At 37.6% G+C, this 25242-nt stretch overlaps 1 protein-coding gene across 1 annotated transcript in view; it reads right to left on the bottom strand.

Moving 5' to 3' along the window:
- Window positions 1-24839, bottom strand: part of ST8SIA4 (ST8 alpha-N-acetyl-neuraminide alpha-2,8-sialyltransferase 4) — a 117365-nt gene extending 92526 nt beyond the window's left edge. The window contains exons 1-3 of the mRNA XM_049871478.1: window positions 24418-24839; window positions 17652-17783; window positions 4665-4922 (exon numbers count right to left, since the gene is read on the bottom strand). Of these exons, the coding sequence (XP_049727435.1) occupies window positions 4665-4922; window positions 17652-17783; window positions 24418-24530 (503 nt within the window). The 5' untranslated portion in view covers window positions 24531-24839. The remainder of the gene's footprint in view (window positions 1-4664; window positions 4923-17651; window positions 17784-24417) is intronic.
- Window positions 24840-25242: the final 403 nt, after the last annotated feature.

The raw sequence follows: 25242 nt of genomic DNA on the forward strand, positions 1-25242 counted from the left end.
CACTACCACAAACTATCAAGATTCAGTAATAACCAAGAATCAGTGCTTTGCCCACTGTTCCCGACAGACAGGAATAGATGTTTTAATCCGTAACTATTGGGGAAAGCTTCTAAGTATGTCTACTATTGAGTATTGTGGAGTCTAGTAAGTGATCATCAAAAAAAATACGTAATAAATGTGACAAAAAGAAACTCAAAGGAATTGATTCCTCCAATTAGCTCTTATATAACAGAGATGGATATTCCAAAGAGATGGTGTCTAATGGCAAGTGGACATGTTCTAAAATTTTGCTTGGCAAATCAGAAACCCAATCCTGGGCTGCGTGTCCTTAGTACATATTTTAATGTAGAACACTCCAACTTCTATTTTTAGAAACTAATAAAAATGGGGAGAAAGACAAAAATCATTATGATGATAATTTAGAAAAAATTATTAAGGTGAGCAAAAGAGACAGAGCTGAGGTCCTCAGGTTGTGCTTGGTGAGATGATGAGCTGAAAGAAGCCAATGGATACCAAATCTATAAGCCCTCACCCAGTAAAAGATAGAGCAACAGTTGCTCTGTATGTCTAGCAGAAAGGCTTTGCATCCTGCCCTGAGACTTGGTCACCTAAGGTTTGAGATGAGATGATGATCGGAATGGCCTCCCGTGCTAGAGGTGAGGGTGATGTGATTGCTCTCCCAGTCCAGGTGATCAAGAATGTTGCGAGGGTGAGGCTGAAGTTTGTTTAGGGATTTCCACTGATACAAAATGACAGATGATGGAAAATTGTAGTAGAGCTCTTCCCTCCTGCCTCTCTGTCTTTTCTTCCTTTTTTTTCCTTGTTTTTCTTCCTTCCTTCATCTCTTCCTTCCTTCCTTTCTTCTGTGCCTCCCTGCCTGCCTGCCTCTAGCAAATATTTGTAAATATATAGATGTGTCAGGCACTGTTCTGGGGAGTGGAGCTCTAAAAGTGAGCAACACAGATAAAGTCTCCGTCTTGCATTCTAGTTGAGAAGACAAACAATAAACAGATAAACATGTAACACAAAAGAAAAGTAAAACAGGGCAAGGGGATAGTGGCTGGTGGTGATGGGAATAGGAGAGGGGGGTGTTGAAATGGCAGAGAGGACATTGCGAGGTATTATATGCATTATATACAATCAGAGGCCTGAAAGAAGGCGCTAAGCCATACAAAATTATGAGGGAACAAGGGTTCCATGAAGAAAGGCTGGCAGGCACAATTCCCTGAAGTCCCAGATTCCCTGATTTCTGGACTCTGGCAAGAAATTTGTATTTCATTCAAAGTGTAGTAAGAAACTGTTGGACACTTAGAAAAGACTGGATTCTGGGGTAAGAGAGAGAGAGTGCAACTAGCATGATCAGTTAAGCAATGATTGTGGAGTTTTAAGCAAAAGACGATGTTGGCTTAGACTAGGGTGGTAGCAGTGGAAAGCATGAGGAATATTTAGATTCAGGATCTATTTTGAAGGGAAGACATAAAGAATTTGCTTATAAATTGACAGTATGATGCTAAGGAAGGGGTTGCCTATTCGTACAGCAATTACAATTTTTCCATGCCTTTTTACCTTGGAAAATAATTTAAATATGGTATCTGTGTTAGTATGTGGATGTGATGCTGATACTATGATACATATTTACATATGTCTGGGTTCACTGAATGTCTATATTTTAATGGTTTATGTGATGACTTCCCAATCACATGTCTTTTTAAACACTGTTTCTCACCCCTCATCTAAAAGTTCTGATTTCCTGTGTGGATAGATTAATACAGGAAAGGCAGCGACAACAGGAGGTAGACTATAGTAGCTTGTAGGTTTACAAGAATGCATGTGATATATGTACAGTGATATTGCAAAGCCACGAATATGTATCAAAATGCTGGCAAACTTAATTTGTTTTTTTTTTTAAGTTTGTAAACTCTAGTCAAATTGTAAAAGCAACCGTGTATCACAAACTATAAAATACATCTACTCTGAACTGAAACTACTGGCATTCTCTGGGGCATATATTCCTACACAGTAGTTCTCATTTTCATCCATCTGAGGCCTGTCTGCCTCTGGAAAGGAAAATCTCCTGGAAATTCTGAGTAAGAGAGACAGAAGTTGGTCAACTACTAACACATTATTCTCAAAGTTTCTGAAGCACTTTTCCCATACTACTTGGTATTGCTAGTTATACAGGCAAAGAATTTTATCTTTCACATTTGAATATAGAAATATAATGCTCATGAAACCTGCAAGAAGGTAAAGTACCCAGTAATGTACGAAGTGTGAAGTTGAAATGTAATTGTGTAAGAAATGAGCTGTCCACTTAGGTAGTGATATTCTTCCCACTCTACTGTTAAAACATTAAACCTGGGTAGAATGCCAGTATGTTATGCTGCTATTCATAAGATATTCACTGGTCAATTTTTCAAGAAGTAGATTGCTACGGCCTTCTTCCTAGTCTGTTTTAGTCTGGAAGCTCTGCTGAAACCTGTCCAACACGGGTGACCCTGCTAGTATTTAAAATACTGGTGGCATAGCTTCTAGCATCACAGCAACACACAAGCCCCCACAGTCCAACAAACTGACAGATGAATGATGGTAAAGTAGAAGGTCAGCAAAAAAGAGGAAGACCCTCAACCAGAGACGGATTGACACAGTGGCTATAACAGTGGGCTCAAACATAGTAAGGATTGTGAGGATGGTGCAGGACTGGGCAGTGCTTTGTTCTGTTGTACATAGGATCGCTATGAGTCGGAACCAACTTGACGGCACCTAACAACAACAGAATGACAGTAAGCAACTCTGGTGGCATGTGATTAAAGCTCTTGGCTGCTAACTGAAAGGTTGGTGATTCAAACCCACCCAGCAAGCTCTGTAGGAGAAAAAGCCTGGCAATATGATCCTGTAAAGATTCCAGCCTAGGAAACCCCATGGGGCAGTTTTACTTTATCCTGCAGGGTTTCGATGAGTCAGAATCAACTTGATGGCACACAAACATAACGACAGCAGAGTCAGAAACTAATGATAGACACATGAATCCACTTGACAGTGGAGGTAGATTAAAGATCTAGAAGTCAGAGGATGCAGTAAAAGAAGGTAAACTAGTTTACTGTACATCACTGAGGTTGAGGTTGCTGTAGAAGTGATCAAGAGTAATTCAAGGTCAGCCACATTTGGACCCCATTTTCGTCCAGTCCTAATTACGTTTTAAATTTCTCTGCTTTATACTGCCATGATTTCTACTATGCCTTAAAATCTTTACATGCTAATTTTACCTGCCTTCCAATTTTAGTCTTCAGAAATTCTAGAAGTTTACTTTTTCTTCACAACCATACTTCACACGCACTTCAATCTCCATTTCTTCCACTGTCAATTCTTTCATTGTCATCACCTTTTCAAACATTTTTACCTCATTCACTCTTATCTTTGGACACAATATTCTGTGTATAGCTACGTGTTGACATGGTTTTGCTATCATTCAATTCAATTTAATTCAAGAGTTCAGATTTTTTAAGACTCCACTGGTTTCAAATCAATCTCTGACCCTGTAGCCAACTGAGAAAAGGTAAGACAGTAAAGTCAAATGTGTTCAGTTATATTTGTTGTTTTGGATTTTACTTGCCTGACAGTATTCTACTGTGATTTTTCATTGCTATTATTATTTTATAAATAAAAATTGTTACCTATTTATGATTAATACTTACAAAATTATATTTTTAGATTTAATTTCAAAGTGATTTCTTTCAAGATCTATATACACTTTCATAGGCTATAATCCACCATATCTTCCAGGGACTTCAAGTTCTGGTATTTGCAAACACAACTCAGAGTAGTTTCCTATCTATCTTTATATTGCACTAGTTCATATTTTAACACACATGTTTTATTCACATAGCAAATTATTCTAAGGAACTACTATACACCCCCAAAATTGTTATAAATATAAGAATTGGGAACTGAATACTACTAATATATGTGATGTGATCACATTCCCATTTTTATTGTTGTGTTCTTTTCACTTAAAATAAACCAACATATCAAATATCTGTTAGCTATCAATGAACAACAAACTGATGTGCTTAATCATGACAGTAAACTCAAAAACCAAAATATTCTAACATACTCAAATACCATGAATAAGCAATAGTAAAGCCAGTTTGGCCCAAACTATGAAATACTAACTTGCTATTTTATGTCCATTTAGTTTGATAAATAATTTTCAATAAAAAGTAAAATTAAGCTTCATACATTACATCATTGCATGACGATGTTCATAATCTTTATACAACAAATAAAATGACATGCAACTAATGAATACAGAAGAAATACTAATAAAATATTTTTTTCTGTTTGGGTATTAAATCTAATAAAACCATCATTTGGCCTGTAAAAAACAAAATGCAGACACAAATAAAACAAAACAAAAAACTTGCATGAATCATATTGTTAAAACGAGATCACCTTTCCTTTCAATGATGCAATAATTATGCTTTTTCATTCCAGGGTAGATGTAAACTTGGATAGTACACAGAAAAGTATATCACAGATAAATAGTTCTTTGAACTCTCAATAATCTTTGATATTAATATGAGGTTTAAACATTTCTGCCAGTTTGCTATTCCTAAGTAAAATATCTTAGAAGGAATTACAATCTCTAGGAACAAAAGGAAGCTCACCTTATTACAAAATTGTGACTGTCAATCTCCTTTCCACATTCACTATCTAGCAGAATGCCAGAATTTCCAACAACTGCACAGGTCTTAAACCTGCGATTTTTCATTGGTGAAACTTCAGGTAGGAGGCTATGCAGATTATGAGAAATATTTAGCGTCCGACGCCTGTCCAGCACATAGTGTATGACATCACCGGGTTTAAAACTGCTCTTGACCACTGAGACATCTCTTTCTGCATCTAGGAAACGAAGTATGTTCTTCCTATATTTGAAATACAAGCAAAGTTTTCTATTAATAACAATATATCCAAGAATTGATGATGTCATTTACAAAGTAAGATATGATGAACTCTAAATCAGTGATCTACAAATCTTAAATTGTAATTTAAAAAAAAATCGTAATTTAAGTAGGTGATAATTAAACCAAAAACTAACCAATTAGTAGATTTTATAGGAAATTAACAATATTTTTAAGAGTCATTTACACTGGGTTTGCTGATGATTTCTTAAGTGTACCTGGTGTTATATACCCATCACCTTCCAGTTGACTCTGACTTATAGTGACCCTATAGGGCAGAGTAGAACTGCTCCACAGGGTTTCCAAGGAGTGGCTGGTAGATTCAAATTACTAACGTTTTGGTTAGCAGCCAAACTCTTAACCATTGCATCATCAGAGCTCCATTCATAGTATTGATACCTATTTTCATCTATCAAATATAGAGAAAAATTAATTTATTTGATAAAATAAGTTGCTATGACTTGACTTTATATAACTAGATACTCTGCTAGCTTCAACCAATTTGCTAGTTATCTACTTATTTTATTGTTATCTAGATAAGAAACCTAAAAAAACTTTAAATCATTTTGAATTGTACTATAGTGAACTCTATTAGAAGGATTAAAATTTCTAATAAATTTATATAAAGTGATCCGAATCATATGTATATATCATGTGAAGAATAAAAGCTATAGCACACTCAGTATACATGAATGTGTTCTTTCAAACTTAATAGCCCAGTAAGTAGGAAGAAGTACATTTGAGGGAAAGGTGGACAGACAGAACATTGAACTATGCATGGTAGAGACCGCTAACTGTTCCTGAGTTCCTTTCTTCCATTTCTTTTAGTATCTGAATTCTTAGTTTTACCTGGACATTTTGAATGCTCAGTTAGAACATTTCTAAGTTTCCCTGGTAGTGGGGTTTGGTCATATGAGTTAGTTGTGGGACATAAATGGATCATGTGCATGACTGTATGAAGGCAAAATAAATTTTCAATTTGTTAGAGTCACTGTAGTTTTTAAAATAATATTTTATTGTGTTTTTGGTGAAAGTTTACACAGCACGTTAGGTTACCACTTGATGATTTCCACATAAATTGTTCAGTGACATTGGTTACATTTATCACAATGTGTCAACATTCTCTTTAATTGTATTCAGCTTATTACCTTTCCAGAGCTCTAGTTTCCCCTGCGCCTTTATTTTCTCATCTTTGCTTTTGAGTAATTGTTGATCTTTTGGTCCCATACTGATGGTTTTTAAGTAGGACACAGCCCTTACAGGTTGCTGTTGGTGTTAGGTGCTATCTAATCGGTTCCAACTCATAGCGACCATATGAACAACAGAACAAAACATGCCCATTTGTGTGCCATCCTCACAATCATTGCTATGCCTGAGCCCATCGTTGAAGTCACTGGGTCAATGCATTTCACCAAGGGGCTTCCTCTCTTTTGCTGACTACTAAGCATGATGTCCTTCTCCAGGGACTGGTTCCTCCGGAAAACATGTCCACGGCACTTGAGATGAAATCTCCCCATCCTTGGTTCTAAGGAGAATTTTAGCTGTACTTCTGCCAAGACAGATTATTTCATTCTTCTGGAAGTCCACGGTATATTCAAAATTCTTCACTAATACCATAATCCAAAGGCATCAATTCTTATTTCGTCTTCTTTATTCATTGTCCAGCTTTTGCATGTATAAGAGACGACTGAAAATACCATGGCTTGGGTCAGGCACACCTTAGTCCTCAAAGTGACATCTTTGCTTTTTAACACTTTAAAGAGGTCTTTTGCAGCAGATTTACCCAATACACTGCAATATGGGTAATATCCTTTATTTTATGTGTAACTCTGCTATTTTGCTAAAAGGTGATCTTAGGGGGTAGCTCCATTCTAGGTTTAAAGAATGTCTCAGGGCGATAGCCTCAGGGAGTCCTCTGTTCTCTGTTCCAGTTTGTCTGTTTATATATATATATATATATAAGAATTCTAGTTCTGCTCATATTGTTCTCCCATTCTATCCAGGACCAACTATCGTGACTCCGCAAGCCACTGTATTTTAAGGTCTTTTTTTTAATAGGTGCTTAGCCTGTCCCATACCTAATAAAGAAACTGATAATAAATGTGAGAGGGTATAGAAACAAACAAACAAAAGAAAAAAATACACGGCATTTGCTGAGTAGTTAGATGATGGAAAAGGAGAGAATAGATATAGGTGGCTAGATAGCTGATGGCCCTTGGTATAATATAAGAAAGCACTTGATAAAGCTGTTGTCTGCAATAATTTGGGACCCATGCCCTGTATCTAATAAACCAATTCTCTTGGAGAAGAGGTTAAAAAGTGTTTGTATGCTGGTTTATATTTGTTGCTCCTTTTAGCAAGGCATTAAAAGAGGTGAAGTCAGGCATGAAATAGCCAAGTTGCAAGCTGGGATGGAAGGGAATACATCTCTGGAAATGGCCTGTAATCTAAATTGTGTGATAGTCCAGTAATTGGGACATCCCGAATGTTTTTGTACCCCAATTAGCAAGTGATAACACTGTCAATTGGAGACATCCTAGCAGCAAGTAGGATGTTGCCTTACCACCTAAGTTTATAGATTCAAATGACTTCAGGCTAGCTGCCATTAAATAAAGGAAGAGATAGGGATGGCCCAGAATAATTAGAAGACAGCAGAAGATTTAAGAAACGTGTTCAGAAGAAATCAGTGAGTGGGGTTACCTGGAACTAACTAAAAGGAAACGGCCCAGAAGCCTATCGAGTTTTTGAGGGAATTATATTGCCAAAGAAACCATGAACCTGGCTGAAAAAGCCTGGAACTATTTGATCCTCAAGCTACAAATATATACTAGGAAGAAGTAGTCTGAGAAAGTTCTACACTAGGTTGAATGTTGGATATTATTTGCTTACTTTCCCTTACTGCAAATCTTGTATTTTAGGAGCAGTAAAAACGTGTCATTATTATAATATTCATGATATAAAAGACATCTTTCCCCATTGCTATTGTTGTCTAAAGTCTATCCCAATTGTGGCACATTATATTAATGAGACAAAATATGGCCTCCTCCCATCACGCCACTAAGAATAATTCTTTCATTCACATTTGTAAGACAGAACCTTACTACCAAGTAAGTCTGTAAAATAACTATTTCATGTCTTTCCTTCTATTTTTTTTTCTCTAAATAGGTTAATATGTGATCTAATTAGAAGCCAAGTGGTTGTAAACTTTATTTTGCCAGATTTCATATACAACAGATATGTCCACTAGCGCTTTAAAAAAGAATATACTTTCTGATATTTTCTCAAACATTCAGAAAATTAATTTCAGAAGGAATAGAATTTATCTTAGGGAAAAGCTATACAAATACCTAACAAATGAAAAAAAAAAAGTGATAGAAATACTATCAGACAGCTTAAAACTATAGGGTAACAAAAGGCAGATGATAAAAGAAGAGAATCGCCTGTGAAATCAGTAACTACAGGCCATCTGAATTGCAGAAAATTGAGAAATCTTTCATTATATCAACCACATAGTGATTTTTCACAAAAGTTAACAACTAGCACCAAGAGTAATAATATACAGAAACTTTTGCAAATGCTCATTAGCTACTGTTTGTTTAGGGAAAAAAAAAAGTAATGCGTGACATCTGCTTTTCAACAAAAATTTCCATTTCCTGTGAAAATGATGGGGCTGGATCTAAAATAAAGACTTCACGGATGTGGTCAAATCACCATACTTGATGGTGTTATCATTTTCCTTTGAACATAATTTAAATGGGTTGCTTTAGGTATATTTGAAAGGTATATTCACAATTAATGGCATGTTTGCAAGCTTGAAGTGAATAGATTAGAATCCCTGATTTGAAAGAAGACTCTTTGGCTTGGAAATCCAAAAGGGAAAATCCCCTGTAGTAGTTTAAAAAGTTGACACTTAAATGCATGACAACTGATAATAAAAGGGGCTTTCCAGTAACAGCAGCTTTGGTGTGTTATAGAAAATTGGCAGCAAAGGTATTTTAAAGCACACATCTTCTAAATTCCTGAGTATAATAAAACACTGTTGATTTATTCAATTTAAGGGAAAATTGATAGGAAAAAGGGGTCTATAAGAGTTTATCAAAGTTTTTAAGGACATCATATCGTCTAAAATATAAAAAAAATGCTTAATGAGACAAATAATTATTAAGTGCAGCTGGTAGTACTCAGTGCACTCGCAGTGGTATCATACAAGCTAAGCGATGCTTTTTTTTTTCTTTAATATAAAGCAGTAAAAGTAAAACTGCTTTTCAAGATAGAAATTACCAATTCACAGACTAATCAAAATACCAAAATGTAAAAAGTTTACAAACAGAACAATTGTTAGTGTAGAATTTGCTTTTTAAAACTGAAAGAGATAAAAAAGGAAATCTTGAATGAGTCCAGTATGTTCTCTTTTTTACCCTGAACCAAATTTATAATTTCTATTTTAGGGTTTAAATCTACACATTGAAAATTATCTGAGCTAAGATTCGTGGTGCAGAATGCCAGAAAGACTTAAAATAATTACTATGAATCAGTAATATTGTGACTTAAGTGCTTAATATTTTTTTTGGGAAACAATAAAAAAAGGTTTGAGTTTTTCCCCTCTAGCAGGCTGAGGGCACTTTTTAGGTGATAGATGTAATGGACTATAAAAAGTTCTGTGGATTTGCTAAGTCTAGTTGTTGTCCAGATGGTAAATCTATGAAAAAGAAACTAGTACTTAAATATAATTAGTTAAATGTCATTAGAAGCATGAAAAACTATTGTACTTTCATTGAACTGAAACAACACTCTAAGTATCATCAAGGAGAACACATATGTACTTGTTCAGAAAATAATTGATATGAATGAGAACAGCAAGTTAAATAAAATCACTTCAGAAGTTAAAGGGACAGAAAGAAAATTCAATTTAACTTCTAAAACAAACATGAATCAACAAAAGCTAATTTTAAATATGTAGCGTAAGTTTTTGATACGTGGTCAAGTTATTACCAGATATTCAAAGCAGAGGATTGTGTTTTCTATGCATGACTTAAGATAACAACAACAAAAATCCTCTTTAGATCTTTAACTGTCATTTTCTAAGCATGATCTAACTTTTGAAACTCCATTAGATAATCAAACACCTGAATTCAGCAACTGTTTTAATGATAAGGATAACCGAAAAAAACCTGAAAATTTGTTTCTCTGTCAGTGGGACTAAAAAACTTAGTCATAACAACTATTTTTTGGCTAACCAATGTTGGCTTAAACTGAAGGGTTGGTTTAGACTGTTCAACTGCCAGGAATAGATTCTATACAGAGACTTTTCAACTGAATTTTCAGCTACAACTTCTCTTTCAGCATCACTCATCATTCGAAATAGCAGCTGCAGAGTCCTGGGGGAGAATTATGTTACTAAACACTGTTTTCACTTGCAAAATGTTAAATATAGCTAACCTATCACCAGGTGCCACACTTTCTTCTCTGCAGGTTTCTTGTCAACGACATGCATACATGCTGTGACAACTAAAAATTAATCCAAATGGCACTGTTGACCCCATCAGAAAGTACTGTGTGACAAACCTTACAGTTAGAATGCAACATAAGTTGAGGAGCAAATTAGGTTAAGCAACGTCTATTAGGAATCAATTTTTACAAACATTACAACAGTGGCTCCAGAAGACACCCTAGGCAACACTATGGGGAGTATTATAATAAAACAGTATTAATTTCATATTTTATGCCTAGAGTCTTTTCAAAAACCACCAGATAACTTTGGTGAAGGGTAAGACAGTACACAATACTGGGGAAGCCAGCACAACTTGTCCAAGGCAAAGTAGTGGAAGCTCCAAAGACACAGCCAAACTCCCTGAGGAACCAAATTACTGGGCTGAGGGCTGTGGGGACCATGGTCTTGGGGAACATTCAGCTCAACTGGCATAAAATAGTTTATAAAGAAAATGTTCTACATTCCACTTTGGTGAGTAGCATTTAGGGTATTAAAAGCTTGTGAGCAGCCATCTAAAATATTCCACTGGTCTCACCCAGTCCAGAGCAAGGGAGAATGAAGAAAACCAAAGACACAAGTGAAAAGATTGGTCCAAAGACCTAATGGACCACAAGTACTACAGCTTCCACCAGACTGAGTCTAGCACAACTAGATGGTTCTCGGCTACTACCACCGACTGCTCTGACAGGGATCACAGTAGAGGGTCCCGGACAGATCTGGAGAAAAATGTAGAACAAAATTCTAACTAAAAAAAAAAAAACAGAATTACTGGTCTGACAGAGATTGGAGAAACCGAGAGTATGGCCCCCGCATACCCTTTTAGCTCAGTAATGAAGTCACTCCTGAGGTTCACCCTTCAGCCAAAGATTAGACAGGCTCATAAAAAAAAACGAGGCTAAAGGAGCATACCAGCCCAGAGACAACGACAAGAAGGTAGGAGAGGGCAGGAAAGCTGGTAATAGGGAACGCAAGGTCAAGAAGGTAGAGCATTGACATGTGGTAGGGTTGTTAACCAATGTCATAGAACAATATGTCTACTAACTGTTTAATGAGAAGCTAGTTTGTTTCGTAAGCATTCATCTAAAGTACAATTTAAAAAAAAAAAAAACCCATAAAGCAAAAAACAAACAAACCTCTCCCGCCCCCCCCCCCCCAAAAATAACACCAGAATAGACATTTCTGACTATTGGTTACAGGTATTAACCTGGTATAGGAATAAAATGATTCAGAATAGACCAAAAAGCATCAGAGAAAAAAAAGCAAGAAGCATAATACTTATTTTACTACAAAAATCACAATAAAAAAAGAGAATCTGAAACGGAAACAGCACAAAATGTGGTGCATATTGCTTAATAGTTAAAACTGTGGAAGATATTTAGTTGCAAAAAAGAAGTTGCTTACAACAGCCAATCCTTCAGTAGAAAATTAGCTCTCCTGACCCCATTTGCAAAATCAATAAGCAAAACAAAATGACTAAAACATATGATCCCATCAAGGATAAATATTTTCAGCCCAGATTTCTATTAGTCTAAAAGTTCCAGTCTGAATAAATTACCAACATGAGAAAACCAAGCCTAAATCACATTTTCATTGTCTTCTGGGCAAATTCATTTGGAATTCTCTTCAGTAAGACAAACACATTATTCTAAACTCTGATTTCCTAGCAAATACTTCAAAATTACTTATTCTACTCATGATTTCTATCTGGGTGACAAGGTCATTCTAGCACTGGTGGTCAAGCAAAGTTAAGGTATAAAGAAAGAAAGAAGGGTCGATCCTAACAATTATATAAAATAAATTTAATGTAAAAACCAAAAAACCAAACCTGTTGCCATGGAGTCAATTCTGACTCACAGCCACCATATAGGACAGAGTAGAACTGCCACACTGCCGCACTGGGTTTCCAAGGAGCGCCTGGTAAATTTGAACTGTCGACCTTTTGGTTAGCAGTTGTAGCTCTTAACCACTATGCCACCGGGGTTTCCAAATTTAATATAGCAATGCTAATAAAATATTTAGTTTAAGAACAAACACATTGCAATAAGTAGTTGCCATGTTAAACTTTATTTTCATGATAAATGACAAAATGGCTGAAATAACATGAACAGTCACAAAATCATACCACTTTAAAGAAAACTGTGATGGTTGGCTTCTTTTTCACTTAAAACCACAAACTCTCAGTTATCCATCTGTCATTAGTTTTAATAATGTCAGACCATCAGATAAATGCATGAGGCCTTAGAGATTAGCAAAAATCACTGTATCAATTCAATTGATATTGATACAATTTACTAAAAAAAGTCTAAGAAATGCTAAGTGTTTCATTATTCCTACAAAAGTCAGATAGAATACACAAACTTTGCCTCAAAAGATTATCTCTGTAAGACAAGTTGCCTCAAAGCACTAAAAGAACATAACCTCTAGCTCGTTTAGGGCTTCTGAGTTATGGTCTTATCTGTTACATGAAAGATTACCGAATGAAAAATCCTAAACGGTCACAACCAAATGAAAAGGCAAAATTGTCCCCATATACTTGAAGGAAAGTATTTTTAGTTTACTTTACACTCCAGATCCCCCTTTGATATTTGGCCCAATATTTGGTAATATTTGATAAACAATACCTTTCATTTGGTTATTTTAGAACAAAGAAAAATATAATTTACTCCATAAAAATATATTTTATGGTATGCATTTTTAGTATTAACAAGAAGTATTAACCAAGAAGTGGATTTAGTAATAAGAGATCTAGCCCTCCAGTCGGACAGGCCTGGGATTGAATATTAATTCTGACAGTAACAAGATGCGTGACCCCAGATTAGCTTTTTTTGTTGTTGGTAAGTACTGTCGAGTATATTTTTGACCCATACTGGTCCCATATGACAGAGCAGAAAAATCTTCTGTAGAGCAGCTGGGTGGCTTCGAACCACCAACTTTCAGTTAGCAGCAGAGTGCTTAACTGTTGCTCTACTTGTAATTTATTGAAGTGGAAGATAGCATAAGGATTTTAAGTAGACCTTTTTCTAAAGGAAATCTATACATGAAATAAAAAATTCTGACAGGTAAAAGCACATATAAACTTGCAATTATGTTTAGTAAACCTGCAAACCTTGACCGTTTAAGAAGTTTGATGTATCATGATCCTAAGAGTTGAAAATATTTTCTCTAATTATGAGGTGATTAATCTCTCCTGATGAGTAGTTAACCCACACATTTCTATATATCCATATTTGGTGTTTCTGCTTTTTTAGATTTCCATTAAACTTATGAAAAATGAGAAAAATAAGAAAGAAAGAAAGAAATAACCCAAAGATGGAAAAAAAAAGTGACAACTGTTGGACATGACCAACTAATTGCTCAGTACAAGGTTCACAGATTACTCACAACCTGCAATGCATCTTAAATGTGTCATTTCTTAGCTTACAGTGATAAAGATCAAACTTGTCCTGTCAATAAAATCAAGCCTCTAAGGCCAAGCTAATTATTTTAATTGTGAAGTTAGCAGCAAAATGCATAAACTCTGCTCTAAATCTTGGTGCATCTTCAAAGCACAATGAACTAACACAGGGAACCATCTTTCTTAGACAACTCCCAAGAGGTACAGATGTGTGATGAATATATATGAATCACTTCTCAGTGTACTTATGAAAGTAGCAGAGTGAGAACAGAGCTGAAGGAACTAGTAATAAGAAAGAAAATCATGCCTATAAGTGTAGGGAAAAACAATTTATCTTCAGTGACTGTTTTATATTTTAATGTAAGTATGTAAATAATGTATTAGGAATGTCAAAGAGCACTTTAAGTTTAATGAGGTTAAAAAAAAGAAAAATTTGTAAGCATGTTTCAATCATATAGGATTAAAAATGATTAATTCTAATGTCTTAATCAAATATTCCAAAGCTGAGTTTTTAAAACACTTGTAAGGTATACCCACACTCACTCACAGACACAAAGCAATATGGTTCTTCATAAATGCTAGAGATGGGGGGAGCAAAAAAGAACTATGATAACCCAAAATACTCCATGATTTTTTTCCAATATGATTAAAAAATAATATATGTGTGTATATATACATATGTGTATGTGTGTATATATATATATATATATATATGAAACCCTGGTGGCATAGTGGTTAAGAGCTATGGCTGGTAACCAAAAATCAGTAGTTTGAATCAACCGGGCACTCCTTGAAAACCCTACAGGGCCAGTTCTACTCTGTCCTACAGGTTTTTTTTTTTTCGGTTTTATATATATATATATACATATTTGCAAAACTAAACCAACAATCAAACATTTTCATATTCTAAATTGTTTATTACAGGAGTCAAACTGATAATCCTGGTGGCACAGTGGTTAAGAGCTCAGCTGCTGACCAAAAGGTCGGCAGTTCGAATTCACTGGCTGCTCCTTGGAAGCCCTATGGGGCAGTTCTACTCTCTCCTATAGGGTTGCTATGAGTTGGAATTGACTCAGTGGCAACGGTTTTTTAGTTTTAGTCACTTCCTCTTACAGTCAATTACGATTTTTATGAACTGTTTGCACATGGTACAATAATAGTTTTACAAATTATCCCTTCCTTGCAAAGAAGTGACAACTTTGTGTGCATTATTCAATATTTACTCAATGTTTATTGTTTACTTCTTTATCTCTTAAGGAGAACCACATAAAAATAGTATTAACACTTCATTCCTATCATCTGCAGTTATAATTGAAAATAGATCACTTTCAAGATATGAACACAATCCTCATTAATTTGTAGAGTTGCAATACTGAATTGTTTCAGTTAATGTATGTTTAACATCCTTAGCTTGAATTTCACCTTAAAAACAGCAAAACATATACCCATATCCATTTTTTAGAAGGGCATGGCAAGATATATTAATTAAGCTATTGCCAATTACTCATTAGATGTTCTTATATTTGATACACCATTTAGCATATTAGATATATTAATTAAGCTATTACAATTCTTCTTTTACTTTACTGTCTTCCATTACTTTCCTTTACCTTTATATAATTGGAAACCCTGGTGGCATAGTAGCCAAGAGCTACAGCTGCTAACTAAAAGGTCGGCAGTTTGAATCCACCAGGTGCTCCTTGGAAACTCTGTGAGGCAGTTCCACTCTGTCCTATAGGGTCATTATGAATCAGAATAGACTCAATGACAATGGTTTTTTTTTTTTCATAATTGGCTTCCTTCTCACCACACCATTCAATTTAATGCTTATCCTTATAGATCGAATAAATCTTCCCTTTTTAAAAAAATTATCCATGTTTCTCTCCAATCTACTTCAAGAAATATGAATTCTCACTCTAAACTATACCTGTGTTTATGAGCCCATCTGGTCCCAAACTCTTGTTTTTTCCTTCAAAATTATCTCATCTCTTACAAGGTCCCTAAATTCAAATGTGTGATAGAGGTCTGAGGCAGAGGAAAACACTAGATAAGTAACATTAGAGAAGGGGGCCTCGGGTGTAAAATGTCAAACTAGAGAGGTCACGGCTAGTGTCAAATTCAGCCAACTAGTGCTTGGGAGAAGTCCTATCTGGTTGTCAAATCTTTTGATTTCTCAAGAGTATATTAAAATCTGGAAACCCTGGTGGTGTAGTGGTTAAGTGCTGTGGCTGCTAACCAAAGGGTCGGCAGTTCAAATCCGCCAGGCACTCCTTGGAAACTCTATGGGGCAGTTCTACTCCGTCCTATAGGGTCGCTATGAGTCACATTTGACTCGATGGCACTGGGGTTTTTTTTTGTTGTTGTTGTTGTTTTATATTAAAATCTGGACTTTTATCAGAAATCTCTTGATTTTTAATGTTGGCTTTAAGTTTGTGTTTGTTTGATTTCCTCCATCCAGGTGAAATAAATCTTTCTAGCTGGCCATTTTCTACCCATATGACACCAGTTTATAAACTGTCATCAGACTCTAGTCATCTCCTATTCTTATACTTTACCCACAAATATGCAAAGCTTCCCCTAAGCTAAAAGCAACCCAACATCTACCACTTGACATTGCCATGGTTTGATTTCCTGTTTCCCTTTGCAATCACTTCCAATTTTTTAAAAAACAAAGTAGTCTAGTTTACTGCATTTCCTGACACCCATTTCTCTTTAATTTCCAGACACCCTCTCAAGTAAATTTAACTCTGTAATGAGTGCCTGTGGTGCAACACATTAAAGTGCTGTGCCTAATCTAAATATGAGTGCAGTCGACTCTTCAAGTTGCTTTCAATCTGTATACAAGAGGAACGATTCAAGAAGTGAGTAGGTGAAAACCCAGGCAGATGTATCCTCACCCTATCCTCTTAACCACTATGCTACTCTTACAAAAGCTGTGTGTTAATAGCCAATCACTGAATAAGTAGCATTTTGCCAATATGAGAATAATGTGATGATTTTATTTTGTAAAAGATGTGTTTTCTCAAACTTCTAAGGAGATTTGATTTACTGAAGTGCTCTAGTTTAGACATAACCAACACAACAATGTAACTATAGAGAAAAATGATCTGCTGTCCTCCTCCATAGTTAGGAAAGTCTGACTCTAACTTTTTTATTATTAATATGTTTACCATAGAAGAACATGAGACAGGATGGATATATACAGACATTGGGTTTGATTTAATGAGTTTGTTTCATTTCTCAAATGCCAACATCTTAGAAAGAAATGGCAGTGCTCTAGAAATCGTATTTTCTGATTTTTATTCACTTGGGATGTAATTATTGAGATATTTATTGTAGGAGCTCACATAGACATACACATCCGTAGGATAGACCAAATTTATTTACAATTGTCAGAAAAATAGGAACTGAATAAGCTTTATTTTCATCTAGTATGAGAAAACACAAGATCAGAATGAAGAATCAATAGGGAAGTTAAACATAGTCCTCAAATTACATGTCCATCTTGAGTAACTGAGTAAGAAAAAGAAGTGTGCTAAATATTAGTACTCTGCTGAATATTTTATTCCATTAGCATAAACACATTATATTCAAAACTCATATATTCATCCTTAAATTTCTGACCGTATAATGATTTGTTTTATGGATTCACATCCCTCAGTGAGCAATGTTAAATAGAGTCGGTTCACTCTTTTATTAAAGTATTCATACTTAAACTATAAATCAAGCATTCAATATAATTTTGCCAAGCCCAACATATTCTCGAACATGATGTGAAATTTATTATGTCTTGTTAAAAGAAACTCACCTTATCTCCAGGACCAAAGAGGAATTGATTTTCCAACCTTCTACAGAGTGCTGGAAGATTGAAGAGCCAGCTTTTCGAATAATTTTATCAGAACTATTGACGAGTGATCGACTCAAACACAATTCGCCATCTCTGAAACAAATAAAATTAAGCCAGTGTTGTGAGAATAAGAAGTGTTTAGTTTAAGTAGCATAAAAGATAATTTATTTACATTAGTGATGAAAAGTTACAACTTAGTCTATATATTAGACGGAGGGGTATGAACACGATGAAGGGTATTATAATGATGAAGTGAATATAAGTGTATCGAGATAAGCACCTATACTAATCCTTTTTGAAATGAGACCATTTTCAAATAAAGAAAAGGCCTCTGTGGTACTTAAAGAAAAAAATCTTATCAAAGCTCTATTCCCCTCTCATGCCATCCCTCCCCTCCTCCACTTCCCTATTCAGACAATAGAGACAGGATGTTTGGTCAATTCCCATGCATCTATATAATTGTTACATCCAAGACTGTAATTTTATTTTCCCAGAAGACATTGAGGAATAATGGCAAGAGCTTTTGTTTTGGAGTAAGAAGACTTTGGAATATCAGGTGACCTAGGCATGTTCATAAATCTACCACTTACTAGCCCATGTGTCCTTGAGCAAGTCATATGCTTATTGCAGCCCACAGTGGCCTCACCTTACCCTGAAAATGGCAATAACACTACCTAATGACTTTGGGAGGATTAAGTGGGACTCTGTAGGTAAAAGTCATTTAAAACTCACTATTGAAGTGCCAATTTTTAAAGCTGCATTAGCCTCAAAACATCTCAACAATGAGGATGCTTCCCTGAGACCTGGTGGTGGTGGGGAGATAGGGGTTGTAGTGGGAAGAAAGCTCATTCAATAGTCATTACTATTATTTGCTACTACATTGAAAAATTAACTGTGCTACCCCTTTCAACCAATAGGGTCAGGCTAGTTTACCATGTGGCAATGTTGGTTGCAGGTGTACTGGCAGCAGGTAGTGATGATGGTGATAAATATCTGTAATACCATTTCTATTACTAGGCCATTTATAGCTGAACAAACGCCCTGCTCAATAGACTATTTTTTTGAAATTCGTAGGTGTGAAGGTCCCTGGGTGGCACAAGTGGTTTGCAATCCAACTGCTAACCTAAAGGTTGGTAGTTCAAACCTACTCGTAGCTTCTCAGGAGAAAGTCCTGATGATCTGCTCCCATAAAGATTACAGCCAAGAAAATCCTGTAGGGCAGTTCTACTCTGTCACACATGGTGCTGTCATAAGTCAGAATCAACTTGTTGGCAACAGGTTTTATGGATCTGGACACAGACTCATACAGTCAAAACACTGTTTATGGCATATAAACAAAAACTAAAGCCCCTTCATGTCAGTTATTAATTTTTTAGAATCTCAAAAACATGGTTAAAAAGTAACATGACTCTTTATGCCTTACAAAATCTGAATCTGGGTTTATTATGAAGGCAATTCTCTCATACTCTCAAAAGAAGTCTTGTCTGTCTGCTAGCTGTTTGATGAATTGTGATTGGAAGCTTAGAGTCTGATATTTTCATTCACATTATTTTTCTAAAATGTGGTTTAAATTTGAAGCAGCTCAAAGTATCATATGCAACTATCCTCTGTGAAATTTAAAACCTTATAAAATTAATATTTTAAACTATCCTACTGATGAAAATGATATATTTGCATGCCAATATATGGCTAATAATAATCATTTTACAGAGGTCATTTAAGATACAAGGAAACATAGGGTGCAATTTACTATTCAGTGCCTAAGAAGTCAATTTTTATATTACATGTCTAATGATAACTGCACATGAATGAAAATGTGGATAAAGGAAGACATTAACCTTCACACTTTTGGAAATATACCTTCGAGATCACCAACACAAACTATCACCATTTCTACGGGTGGGAATCTTTCCAACCTTCATCCTTTAAATAACTGTAAATACCATCTTTTTTCTAAGCACTTATTGCTATGATTATAATAATTATTTCCACCATCAATAAACTCACAGGAAAAGTAAAAACATGCATGGGCTCAATTTTTTTTTTTTTTTTTTCCGTCTGTGGAAGACTTCTTTACCGACTTATGTGGATACAGATACATGTTTTCCATGGCAGAATGATTGCTATGGTCTACTTAGTATAAGGACCCTTTTCAGAACCCTTTAAGATTAAAAAGAGAGGTTTACAAAGGTTAAATCTGTTCTATAACAATGAAATGTTACCTGTTACTGTGCTGTTTGAATTGTTTCCATTGAACTGGTGTTAGGCCAAATTTCAGACTTTCACCACTAAAAAACTTGGAATAAAAGCAGCTGCAACTATGCACACTTCTCCTTCCTATAGTTAATGAGATTCACATGTGAGAGGGTCAGGGTTCCTACAATCTGAGGCTCTAGAGCAAATTTCTTTGTATAAAGTTAAATGGGCCCCAGAGGATTTTTCACTTGTGACTTTGGTAGTATTCCGTCTTAGAAAAAGCTTTTCCTTCCTGTGAATACGAGGAATGAAGGATGTTACCACCCCTTACTAGTTTCTCATTCCAGATAGGACATGACTTGTAAATAGCTGCACTTAAGACATTTCTTGCATAGGCCTACCCACAGCAATATTCAATATAAACTTTTAAAGAAAAAATACCAAAACACATCCAGGGAGGCACAGAGCATAAAGCAATATATTACAAAGTACTCCTGCTTCTCTGGAGCTACAAAAAATCCACTAAGTCATCTACGGGATACTAGTGTCAGGAGCTAATCATTAGTTGTAATTGTCGGTGGTGTTATTGGGTGTTGTTAAAGTTCTCACCCATAGCAACCTTGTATACAACAGAATGAAACGTTGCCTAGTACTGGTATCTACAAATACTCTTCTCTTTGAAATATGACTTGCCAAGTATCACCACAATGTATTCCGTTAAAGCTGCAGTATAAACCAAATATGATTAATTTCCTCTAATGAAAGTAGGTCCCCAATGCTTCAACTGCTGAAAACTCTTCAGGGCTTGGCTCCGGAATGGATGTGTTCCCTTGGGACTAGGTTAAACTCCCTTCTTAACATAAAATTTTAAATGTTATTTAAAAGAAAGGAACGTGCATCAAACTAAGCCTGAACAAATCCGCAGGCAATTTTGTGTTTTTATTACCTAAAGGTCAAACAACTAAAAATAAGGATGAGATGTCCTACCTTTACTTACTACTTATGGTTTTTAGTAGATTTCTAAATGTGACATGCGAAGTAAAGTATAAATTCTGGAATTCCTGATTTACAAGGGTGGCTCTACCCTAAAACAGACTGCAACTAACTTTGCTGATAATGATAATACTTTAAGTATGAATGCTTATCTCCACTGTCAATTCCATCATAAGTTTTAGAACTAATACTATCAAAGAGTTAGTTCAGACAAGCTAAAGTGCATAGTCAAAGACAAAGAGAGAGAGAGAAGGATCTCCAGACAACAAGAAAAACAAGTTAGTTTAAGATCCATTCGCGGCCAACCAGAGAAAGAACACATAGCATTTTTTAAGGAATAACAACCCAAACAAATATTTGTATCACATATTAAAGTTTATGACACACTTTCACATTTATTTCATTAAATAAGCATATTCACAAATTTTATCTGTAGGATCCTAAGTTAACATATTTCCATTTATACCCAAAAGAATACACAGAGCCAGTGAAATTATAAGGCAGTTGTGAGGCAAAAGTCATTGCTCCCATTAAGAAAAACTTTGTCAGCCACATACAGACCACTTAATACTCTCATTGCCTTTTGAGTTAAACTTTACACTAGTCATCATTCCAGGCACTTAATAGGTTTGCGTGGAAGAAAATATCAATTTTAGATGCCCAATAATTATTACTTGACCTGTTCTCAAATAATTCCTAATTAACACAACAACAACAAAAATGCTGTTAGTGTATCTCTGGAGATGTGGGTGGTTGGTGGAAAAGTTGTGCTGGTGTTCTCTCTTCTTCAGTTTGTAAAGCATGATGGCTCAGTATAATACATAAGAACAGCAATACTGCACTAGTTCTAGTTGGGGAATTTTAATTGGTAAAGGAACTGCATATTGCAAAATCGGTAACAGGGAAACTAAATATGAGTCTAGAGAGATGTTCTAAGATTCGAAGACTGTGGAAAACCCTTAATTAAACCTACTTCCCACCCACAAGGCACGCAGTGCCCCCCAAAGGCCAGAGTCTTCCTCTTTTATCTCACTTTTGAATGTTAGTCCTGGCCCGGGGTTCCGGTGCCAAACCTCCACTCTAATTCACTGTCTCAAAACTGGCTTCTCCATATGGCTTGGTTAGAGAGTCATGAGATGATTACATGGTTTGATGAGTCAACTCTTCCCACCAGAAAGACTATTTGGGAGTTGAAGTAAAACCATGAGCTTGGATTACAGGCTTTTCCCACTGAACGTTTCATCCTGGGGGAAGAGGGAAAGAATGCTCAGGGGAACTAGCTGTCCCTCTCCCAGCACTACCGGCAGCGTCAACTCCAAGGTCTCCAGAAAAGCCCGGAGGTATCCGCGGTAGCCAGGTCGCTGCTAGGCACGGTAGAAGCACAGCTTCGGCAGCCAGCTCTAGCCTGGCCCCGAAGGACTGTAATTGCCCGCTTTAATTAAGGCGGAGGAACTGGATTTCTGGCTGAGTACTGAAAGTTTTGTTTTTTTTTTTTAAACCAAGGCGGCTGGGGAGGGGTGCTGATTCCTCCGATGTTCTCACTCATCCTTTCACCCTTTCCGACAGATCTTGATGAGGAGGGGGACAGAACCGGTGCGCACCTCTCTTCCTGTTTGGTTAACTCAAGCGCCCGCCTCATGCTCTCTCAAAGGAACTGAGAGGAAGCCGCCGCCCAGCCCGAAATGGGTGCGAGCGAAAACCCAGCCAGGCTAGTCCAACCGCCGCGCCCTTGCCTGTCTCCTCTTCCTCTGCGCCCTGGGCTGAGTCCACCGGCCGGCGGCGTCAGGGGAAGGGTCACAGGAGAATTGTCGCCCTTGAATTGCAGTGTCCCGGGTCTGCTTTTTCTCCCAAAGGGACCCAGGGTGCACTCCTTACACTGCGGACGGTTTATAGAAGCCCGAGGAGAGCGCGAGGGCGACGCCTGGCGCCCCCTCCTGCCTCACAGGCCCCGTCCACTCCGGCTCTCTAGGGACCCCAGCCAAGGCCCGAACCCTCAGCGGACTGTCGAGGCTTGGAGGTTTTATCCAGATTCAGGTTTATCCTTAGAGCCTACCAGCCCAGAGGGGAACAAAGAGCTTCGACCCCCAGGTCCCTGCCTCCGCCTCTCACAGAAGCCCCCACGCGCCCATTCATCACCTTCCTAAAGACCTCTTTGTCTGCCTGGGAAACACAGGTCTATTGGAGATGCCCACACTCCGCCCAATAAAGCTTCTTTTCTGACAACTGAGCGAGACCGAATTTTCAAACCACGCATCCCCTGCGCAATCTCATACGTTTCGGCATTTTTTTTTTCCCCCAGAATAGACTATTTAGAGATTTGTAGATTCACAACGACCACCCAGCCCATTCCTCATTTTCTTTTTCGTTCTCTTTCAGTCCCTTTCGACTGTACTTCTGCTGTTTTTCTTTCCTATTAAATAGCAATTCCTTCTGTAAGGATAAACCCCTCGTCCTGCTCACTTAAATGCTCATCACTTAGGGAGGACCAGGAATATTAAGCAATGGAGCGCATGAAGTTTAAGGATGTGTTTGTATGTGATTCAGCAGTTCTGTGACACACACACACACACAAACACACAATGGCAAGGGGCTCTCTCTTATTTTAATAAATGTCTGGGAAAAAAATAGAAACCAGCCGAGCGTCTCTGCCAGTGAGGAGTTTCCGATAGCAGACGCCTCCGGATGAGGGAGGATTTCCGAAACAGGACTTTGAGCAGAGTTGACAACCAGGTTCACATCCTCAGAAAACCTTTCCAAGCTTTATCAGCAACACAAAGTTGCAGCCACCTCCAGGGTAAACTTCAAAGTCACATAGGCCAGGGGGGAGGAAGGAAGGAAGTGTGATATTTAGAAAACGTACGGGGGAGGGGGGGGGAGAGGAGAGGGGCAGTCCTGAGCTCATCCAGACAAACTAAAGAAATAGCAAAAATATAGTCTGTGTGAAACAGTACCAGTTACTAAAGATACAACCATGCCGCCCATGCATTTTACCCATGCTTCTAGCCAAGGAAGAGCACATAAGGTACTGGAGTTCCTAATTCCAAGTATGAAGCGCAGCTCTACCCAAAGCCAGAGAAGAGTAGAGAAACAGAGGAGACAGACATTCCCTGCTTTCTGGGTTTTAACTTCAGCCTTTCAAGCAACCAGCTTTCTCTAATGTTTCCCTGGAGTGATAAGGCAGAGAAAGAAAGAAGGGCAACCGGATGGTGAATAAAGACATCTCCTTTGAGTTGGGCCCAAGGATTAAAAGGACAAGGGCACACGTTCTTTGTTGACACTTCTGCAATGACTTCTCCTTTGGCTTGGCGATCCCTCGACCCCAATACAACTGTCACCACTACCGCACTGGCAAGTTGAACTCATATTGGAAAAAGCGTGGAGGACACACACCTCAACAACAGCCTTTGTTATTTAATTCAGAGACTAAGCACACACAAGCTCACACACAAACACACTACCCCAACCTTTACCGTCTATATTCTCATTTCATTCACGGCTTGACTTTTTGTCATATCCTGAAATGAAGCTTTGCATTTACCCAATGAGTTGCGTTTCCTGGTGCTCCTCAGTTCTTGCTATTTCTTTTGTCTTATAAAAGATCAGGAGCAGACTTATCGTACAGATTGTCCACCTCTTCCTGACGGAGCGCATCTTGGGTGCCCGGGACAGTCCTGGTGGCTCCAGCTCCCACACCTTCTCTGGAAATAAAGGCTCCGTTTTTGGGTAGATACAGTCTAGGGGGTAAATCTGTAAAATGCGGAGAGAGCGTGGAGCCGGATCTCAGGAGCAAGTCGCGAGGGTACGCGGCGGCCGAGCTCGCGCTGGTCCTCACGCGCTGACTAGTGCCCGCCCGCTCCGGGCGCTCCTGCCCTGCCCGGGTCGCTCAGTGCCGCTTCCCTGGAGCTCAGGTTTCTTTTCAGATGAGCTACCTTGTGCTTTGGAGGTGGTGGCCGCTTCTGCAGCTGGGCTCGGGGGCGTCACTGGCCCTTCCCTCTTTCTAGCAGGGAAATGATGAGCAAAAGCAGCCAATCGCTGGACTGAGGGGGCGGAGGCTGCTGTTGCCTCGCGTCGCGGGCAGCTGCCTGCACAGTGCCAGAAGAGGAAGCTCACTGTCTTACCCATACTCAAACAACACACACACACATACACACACACACATGCACACATCTACTCACGCACACACTCGCACACACATCTCTTGGAGAGCCCAGCGCTCCAGGAGCTCAGGCAGCCCTCCTGGGACACCAAAGCTCCAGCTCCCTGAACCCGGGAGCGCTGAGATGCTCTGTCCACAGGAGCGTGGAGATGACATCTCGGCTGGGGACAGATTAGAGTTGCGTCTTGTCCAAGGAACGCTTAGGAT

Source organism: Elephas maximus, chromosome 2 (genome assembly GCF_024166365.1).
Source record: "Elephas maximus indicus isolate mEleMax1 chromosome 2, mEleMax1 primary haplotype, whole genome shotgun sequence".
NCBI classification, from domain to species: domain Eukaryota; kingdom Metazoa; phylum Chordata; class Mammalia; order Proboscidea; family Elephantidae; genus Elephas; species Elephas maximus.